The sequence below is a fragment of the Lampris incognitus genome, chromosome 6 (genome assembly GCF_029633865.1).
Source record: "Lampris incognitus isolate fLamInc1 chromosome 6, fLamInc1.hap2, whole genome shotgun sequence".
In the NCBI taxonomy this organism is placed as follows: Eukaryota; Metazoa; Chordata; class Actinopteri; order Lampriformes; family Lampridae; genus Lampris; species Lampris incognitus.
This window is the reverse complement of record NC_079216.1, coordinates 22,191,136-22,199,620: the sequence shown is the minus strand read 5'-3', so window position 1 is coordinate 22,199,620 and position 8,485 is coordinate 22,191,136. Positions and strand designations below refer to the sequence as shown.

General features: G+C 48.8%; 1 protein-coding gene across 1 annotated transcript; it reads right to left on the bottom strand.

Annotated features, from left to right (window-relative positions):
- Positions 1 to 4,251: 4,251 nt before the first annotated feature.
- On the bottom strand, positions 4,252 to 8,485 carry LOC130114147 (ras association domain-containing protein 10-like). Its single transcript, XM_056281929.1, has one exon. It carries the CDS (start codon positions 8,151 to 8,153, stop codon positions 6,777 to 6,779), a length of 1,377 nt encoding a protein of 458 aa, XP_056137904.1. The 5' UTR covers positions 8,154 to 8,485; the 3' UTR covers positions 4,252 to 6,776.

The following is an 8,485-nucleotide window of genomic DNA, read 5'->3' as shown; positions in this document are numbered from 1 at the left end:
GTACCCTAGAGCAGACTTTCCCAGGAGGCTGAGTAATGTGATGACCCGATAATTTGAGCACACCCTCCGGTCCCCTTTTTTAAATGTGGGAACCACCACCCCAGTCTGCCACTCCACAGGTATTGTCCCCGACCTCCACGTGACACTGAAGAGGCGTGTCAGCCAAGACAACCCAACATTGTCCAGAGCCTTCAGCATCTTATCGCGAATGTCATCCACACCTGGCGCCTTCCCACCGAGGAGCTTCTTAACTACCTCAGGGACCTCTGCCAGGGATATGGGTGGGGCTCCCCCTGAGTTTTCAGATTCTACCTCCTCCACTGAGGACGTATTAGCCGGGTTCAGGAGCTCCTCAAAGTTTTCTTTCCACCGCCTGACAATATCCCCAGTCCGGGTCAACAGTTCCCCTCTCTGGCTGAACAAAGCCTGAGTCGAGCCCTGCTTCCCTTTCCCGAGTCGCTAGATAGTTTGCCAGAACTTCCTTGAGGCCAACCGAAAGTCCTCCTCCATAGCCTCGCTGAACTACTCCCACACCCGAGTTTTTGCTTCCGCAGCCGCCGAAGCTTCAGCCCTTCTAGCCTTCCGATACCTGTCTGCTAGTTCAGGAGACCCCTGGGCCAACCAAGCCCAAAAGGCCTCCTTCTTCAGTCTGACGGCTTCCCTCACCACCGGTGTCTACCAGCGGATTCTTGTTGCCACCTCGACAGGCACTGATGACCTTATGACCACTGCTCCTACCAGTCGCGTCTGTAATAGAGGTTTTGAACATGGCCCACTCAGACTCCATGTCCCCAGCCTCCCTCGGGATACACGAGAACTTCTTCCGGAGGTGGGAGTTGAAGACCTCATGGACAGGGGCCTCCACCAGACGTTCTCAGTTCACCCTCACTACACATTTGGGTTTGCCAGGTCTGTCCGGTAGCCTTCCCCACCATCTGATCCAACTCACCACTAGGTGGTGATCAGTTGACAGCTCTGCTCCTCTCTCTTCACCCGAGTGTCCAAAACATACGGCCGCAGATCTGATAATATGATCACAAAGTCTACTATCGATCTTCAGCCTAGGGTGTGCTGGTACCCAGTACACTTATGAACTACCTTATGGTTGAACATGGTGTTTATTATGGCCAATCCATGACTCGCACAGAAGTCAAATAACAAGGCAATGCTCAGGTTCCAATCGGGGAGGCTGTTCCTCCCAATCACATCCCTCCAGGTTTCTCCATCATTGCCCACGTGAGCGTTGAAGTCCCCTAGCAGAACTATAGAGTCCCCAGGCGGAACCCTAACCAGGACACCATCCAGAGACACCAAGAAAGCCAGATACGCCAAACTGCTATTCGGTGCATAAGCACACACAACAGTCAGTCTTCCCCCCAGTGACTCACAGTCGTATAGAGGCGAACCTCTCATTCCCCAGGGAGAACTCCAACAGGGTGGCACTCAACCTGGGACTTGTGAGTATCCCCACACCCACCCGGCACCTGTCACCTTGGCCAACTCCAGAAAAGCAAAGAGCCCAGCCCCTCTCCAGGAACTTGGTACTAGAGCCCATGCTATGTGTGGAGGTGGGCCCAACTGTATCTAGTTGGTACTACTCCATCTCCAGCACCAGCTCAGGCTCCTTCTGTGCCAGAGAAGTGACATTCCACGTCCCAAGGACCACTCTGCGATGCCATAAGTTGGCACACCCCAGTCCCCGCCTTTGCCTGCCACCCGACCTGCATTACACCCTACCCCAATGCTCATCCCCACGTGTGGTGGGTCCTCGGGGTGGTGGCTCCATGTTGTTTTTTCAGACTGGGCCCAACCGGGTCCCATGGGCCAAGGCCCAGTCACCAGACGCTCGCCGGCGAGCTCCCTTCCCAGGTCTGGCTCCAGCAGGGGGCCTCGGATTCCCTTTTCCGGGTGAGGTGCTGTAGCTCTGCTGGTGCACTTTCATTGGGTTTTTTGGGAATCACTCTTAGTCTGTCCCCTCCCCTGGGACAAAGTTGCCTTGGGAGACCCTACCAGGAGCTATTGCCCCTGACAACACAGCTCCCAGGATCACCGGGACACCCAAACCGCTCCACCACATTAAGGTGGCGATTCTCAGAGAGGGATAAAGGTTGTAATATTCCTAATCAGTTCTATGCAGGTTAATTTGTGTTGATGCCAGACATCATTGAAACACCGTTGTGCATCACTATGAATTTTACAGAGTGGGGTTGCATGGTTCCGGAAATAGAGCTGGGCGTCCAGTAATCGAAAGGTTCCTGGTTCAATAACCGGCTCCTCCAGAGTGTTTAAGTGTCCTTGAACAAGACACTGAACCTCCAACTGCTCCTGATGATCAGGTTGGCGCCTTGCAATGGCAGGCTCTGCTATCAGTATACTGAGGCATCCATTGTAAAGTGCTATATAAATGCAGTGTATTTACAGACAAATATTTACAGACATCCCTTAACATTTAACTTGGAGTGTCAGCTGTCAGGGCAAATAACAGCCACAATGTCCGTGTGAAGTTGGTCTGTTACCTGTCAGTTTACCGCACTAATAATAACTCAGTGTATTTCTTGACTTGTTCAGTGGGACATTTTCCTCATCGTTGTTATCCCAGCAGCTCCAACCTCACAGTTACACTGTGTGTGTGGAGGAGCTCCTCAAACCCACGTTAAAGAACCAGCACTCATCTGAGATCATGATGCTAAAACAAGAGATTACAGGGCAGAGAGAGAGAGAGAGAGAGAGAGAGAGAGAGAGAGAGAGAGAGAGAGAGAGAGAGAGAGAGAGAGAGAGAGAGAGGGGTGGATGAGGGAGGTAGTGAGGTCCAGTAGCTGAACCAACTCTGCAACTGAAGACAGATAAGGGAAAGAGAATCAGATGTGAGGGTAGATGAATTAAACAACCCACAGCAAGAAGATGTCTTTTTTTGTGGATTTGTTCGTATTGGTTTGGTGCTGGTTTCTATCACTGAATGCTGGTTTCCCTGATTAAGAGCATGCTGTAGTAACCTTCCATCTTTTTGATTTAGTAGTTCATGTCTATACTGGTGCATTTAAGAGTCAGTGTAGTTTACCCTGATAAACCACCAGCTCGTTTCGGAGTGAGACGTCTGCTATCAGATGACAGCTGGCGTCCAAACCAACACATTTGCATGAGATAACAACCACCGTGCATGTCGCCAGCCTCCCAGTACGACACTCCCATCAGCCCACAGCTCGGTGTCAGCTGGTACTGCATGTAGACTCCAGCATGCATGCCGTCCATGCACACTGTGCAACCCTCCTGCCTGAATTAAACAAAACCCGACATGGATATAGATTACATTATACTAACATATTACACGAGTAATGGAGCCTTTGTTTGGTGCTCACTCATCTGCAAATGTAGTACACATGCGAGCACTTTTTCTGCTTGTGAGGCTGTTTGGATGAGAATGTGGACAGAAGCGGATAAAACGCGACCTGCAAATAAAGCTTAAAGTTTTTATTTCACAGTCAAGTTTCACTTATATTTGTATTCTCATGCTTCTGCAGTCATACAGAGATTATGGGTCATCTGCTGGTGAAAGTAAAGCTTTAGATAGCATGATCCATCATGTGTGTTGGGTAAACACTACATCGGGGCTTTCCTCTGCACTCATAACAGTGATTTGGTGATGGCTGCATTGTGGCTGCAAGACTTTACACTGCAGACACACCGGCTCTTCACTCATCCCAGCACATTTCACATGGTGAGGAGCAGGGTGTGGCCGAGATGCATCATGGTCTGCGGAGGAGATGGCTTACACTTGATCAGTCTGCGCACAATCAACATAACGAGAAGACGTGTGTGTTGAGTGTGTCTGTCGCCTCAGTTCTCTCTCCATCACACATACAGGAAGGCCTTATTACATGAGGAAGAAAGCATCATCACTTTACTTTTTTTAATAACAGACACGTGTACATTGAGGGGTGTGTAACTGGTGTTAAATTGCCATGAAAATGCCATGAGGCAGTTTGAACAGAGAAAAGTTTGTGAAGTTTTAAAATATCATGTGCTATGACTTAAGTGAAATAAGTAAAGGTGTGCATTAGCATGTGCAGGTGTTCATATTACTTTTATAATATATAATATTTATAATATAATGGTTGTATAGCCAGTTGGTGACCTGACCTGTTGTGCTGCAAGAGCCGATATGGATACACACAAACACTCAGGTTAACACACACACACACACACGATCACACACATCAATGTCTCTGAATAAAAACACACCAGACATCTAGTTCATTTTAATATTTATTTCAACACCAACAGCCATGTTGAATGGTTTGCTTGGTACTCAAGCCTCATGGCTCTATAGTCAGTCCAATCATCCAATCAGCGGACAGAGAGCCTTGCGCCAGCTAAGCCCCGCCCACACATCCTGATACAGTTTACTAGGCCACGCACACACAGAGCAGATTAACATGAGCTGCATGAGCTGCAGGATACTACCCCATTAACTACAGTATCAGTCCTTTATTGCCCCTGGTACAATTAACAAGTTATTAATGGTTAATATTTACCATTCTACAACCTGACAGCAGACAACCCTGTGAGTGTTGACATGGGCATCATCGTATTGAGCTTATAAAATTACAAAATAGATATTATGAGTTTGTTCATGGGTTACCGGGGGCGTGTGTGAGAGAGAGAGAGAGAGAGAGAGAGAGAGAGAGAGAGAGAGAGAGAGAGAGAGAGAGAGAGAGCGAGAGAGAGAGAGAAAGGGGCTGCTGCTATGTGTTTGATATATTTCTTCCTTTTCATCCCCTTCATAGTCCTGCACCTCCATGTGTTTCCATATGGTGTAAGCCAGGAATCACAGTTCAGGAGTGACATGTCATGGTGACGTTTATTTCCAGGATTTCAAAAGGGTTTTTTGAAGAATTCCCCTATTTCAAAGCTCTTCCAGGTACAGGACTCTGGGAAGCCTACACAACCATCTTAAAACTCATAGTTACAGCTGTTTACTCTGACAATCTACCGTGCTGCCTCTAGGATGGTCTCTCTACAGTCTGCACAACACAAGACCTGCACACACACACACACACACACACACACACACACACACACACACACACACACACACACACACACACACACACACACACACACACACACATTATTCAGTGTAGCACAAATGTATCTTTTGTCTTTTATCTAGGCCTGTCTTGTTTCACATAATGGCAGATGGAGTACCCCCCTTCATTTCACTGCATGTTTTACTTTACTTTGTATTTCTGTGCATGTGACAAATAAAGTACTTGAACTTGAACATGTATAGTACTGTGTGTTGTGTGTGTGTGTGTGCAGGCTGAATAACCAGTCAGAGTGATGTGTTTAGCCCTAAATCACAGCTAAATTTCAGAGGGCTTCTCCATGCGGTGATGGAAATAAACACCTGAAACATTGACCTTGACATGAAAATGACTGTTAGAAAGTGTTCATCGATGCATTTAAAAAAAAAAAAGAATGCCTGATCACTTTGACCAGAACAGAAAGGCAGAACTGATGCCAGATACAGTCCGTTGTTTAACATGTGAACATACATGTCGTTTCGTTAAGCTTTTGGGACCCAGATTGTACCTCCACACAGCTGTGTCACTCACAAGCACTCGAGGTGTGTCTTGATGCTCGATAGTCCATGTAGGAACATCAAAGAAGGTTGAATCAGTTCATCTGGATACAATGTTTATTGACAGAATAGACTGTCTGTAAACATTGTATCCAGGTGAACTGATTCAACCTTCTTTGATCACTTGAGGTGTACTTCTTAACCAGCCACAAGTCTGAAACAACAGGGTGTTCTGATCTGTGCCTCAAACGGTCAATATCAATATCAATATTGATTAGTTTTGATCCTGTATAAGCTAGCCCGTAACACTTAAAATAAGAGTTTGTTGGCCCCTGTCTATTTCCAAGACATGACTTAGTAAATGTGACTGTGTTGGATAAAGACACATCTCTGACTACGGACCGGCCTGATGAAGCCCAGAGATGCCGTCTGATCATCTTCACATGGCCTCATCAGTTCTCACACAGCCGGGCTCACTGCTCCTCTTCCTCAACACATCTCACAGGTACTCACTTCTCATTACTCAGCAACAACATAAGTGCAAAACTATGTGACAGACAGGAAGTTAGTAATATTGAGCAATGATGGATAATAATTGAAAATGAATGCCTTTGTTCAAAGTATGAAATCACTACGTTTGCTCAATTTGTGAACAAACTGGTCTCCTGCACAGAAACTTTTGATCGATCTAAACACTTGTTCCACTATTTGTACAGCTAACTTGTCAAACTGTATAGAGGTTGAAGGCGAACAGTATTTGACATTAAGATATTTTAAAGATGATACTGACGTTTTAACTTGTTCAGGTTGCATATCTTTACAGCTGCGGCCCTGGCCAACATGCTAGCTTACATCCCAGCTGCTGCAGCTAACACTCCACCTAACAGCTAACGCTCCACCTGTGTGATGGCACAGAGGTGTAGATTGTACTACCTTCCCAGTAAGTATGCCCTAATGTTGTCTTCTATCGAGTACAGGTGGCTTATCATAATACTCTAGGCTATTCTCAGTAGCTTATTGTGCAGTTACTAGGCTACATATAGGAATTATTGCTATAGAATACGAGTCCATATTGCGGTGCATTTCAGAGAGGGAAGAAAACAACATTTCCCAGTATTGCCAACACTGATTTGATTGCCCCTGAGTTTGCGGCTTTTTATTGCATAACTGTCCAATATGTTTCCAACGAGTGTGACTACACCAGCGACTCACAGACAGGTGGGTTATCGGAGTCTTGGCTGTGCATGGAGCTAAGTCCTGTATCTGAGTCATCATCGTTGGTGCTGCATGTCTTTGACAGACCTCTGGCCTGCTCCACCCAGCCGCTGTTCTTTTCCAGAGAAGCTGGCTCATCTTCAACAGTCACCACACTGCAGGTCTCCTGCTTCCCATCTTCACTTAGATTGGCGTTTGTCTGTTCTACCTCCATCATTTCAACTTTCGACAATAAATCCAACAGTTCTTTTTCCTTAGCCTCCCAGAGTGCCAGACTCAGGTCCAAGTCTCCTCTGATGGCATCTATATCAGTGTTGAGTCGCAGGCCAATGTACAAACTAGTGTCGAGCTGTGTTTTGATTCTCTCCTCCTCCAGGGCCAGGCCGTCCTCAGACAGACTCTCAGCATCTGGCCGGGCTACGGTGATGGTGGACTCACCATGGCAGAGATCCACCGAGTCGGCCAGACTGTCCGTGTCCTGACCTGCCAGCTCCTCTCGTCTCCGTGTCATCCAGCGCTGGTTGAGCTCCTCCTGGATGTGGCTGGTGATGCTCTCCACCAGCGCCTCCCGCTCCGTCAGCTCTTCCTGGAGCCGAACCACCTCCTCGCACCTGCATGCGTACTCCTCAAACTGTGCCAGGGCGTCCTCTGCATCGTACGGCTCCTGAATGCCTACATCTGAGGCGACCGGAGCGTCGGTACCAGAGTCTGCCATGTAAGTGTCCTGGACGTAGTTGATACCATGTCTTTTCATTCGGTCAAAGTGCACTTTGGCTTCATACTTGTCGATCTCTCGGTCGAGCTCCTTCAGTCTCTGGATCTGCTGGCGAATGGTGTGGTCCTGGGAAATCACCAAATGCACCAAGGTCTCCATTTTCTCCACAGAGCTCTTGTCCTTCGAGACGCTGTCCTCTCTCTTTTTGTTCATCTTATCCAGCTTCCGAAAGGCCTTCCTGACGATGCGCCTCTGCTTGTCCTGTTGCAGGCCGCCCGTCAGCGCGCCGCCTCTGCTTTGCACAACGCGCGCCTCGGCGCTGCGCGGGCCGTTGCTAGGCAGCGACGCCTCGCTCCTCAGCAGCACGAAGCGCACATTCTGCTGCTCGGCGCCCCACGCGGTCCACAGGCGGAGGATGCGCGTGGCGGGCGGAAGAAGCCTCTCCAGCCCGCGCCACTTCTCCACCACGCAGTAGCGCCGCGCGGGGCCGGCCAACATGGCGGCCGAGGCGCCGTCCTGCAGGTTCTGATCCCCCAGCAGCGCTTTGATCACGTCGGCGCAGGTCGTTCGCTTCGACAGCCCGGAGACGATCTTCTCCTCCCGGCAGACCCACACGGAGACCTTGCCCTCCTCCGGCTCCATCTCCCGCTCCGTTTAATGAACAGGAAAGTTGACTCAGCGAACCCTCCAGTCTGTCCGCGGGGCCCGTTTAAATGGGAACGCCAATATAACGAATGAACGAATTGTCCAGACCGCGTCACAAGTTGGAGAAGTCCTCTCAGTCCTCTGTTACGTCCCACTCCGACTTCAAATGCGCTGCAAAGTTTGCGCAACCGGAAAGTCGTCAAAGTGGTCCGGGATGAATATTACGTTCGTTCATATTATTACAGCGGAAGGTGCCTCAGCAAACCACCGTATACTGGTCTGTTAGGACAGCCCCCTCCTGAGCGCACCGCAGCGGGGAGACGCGTCCT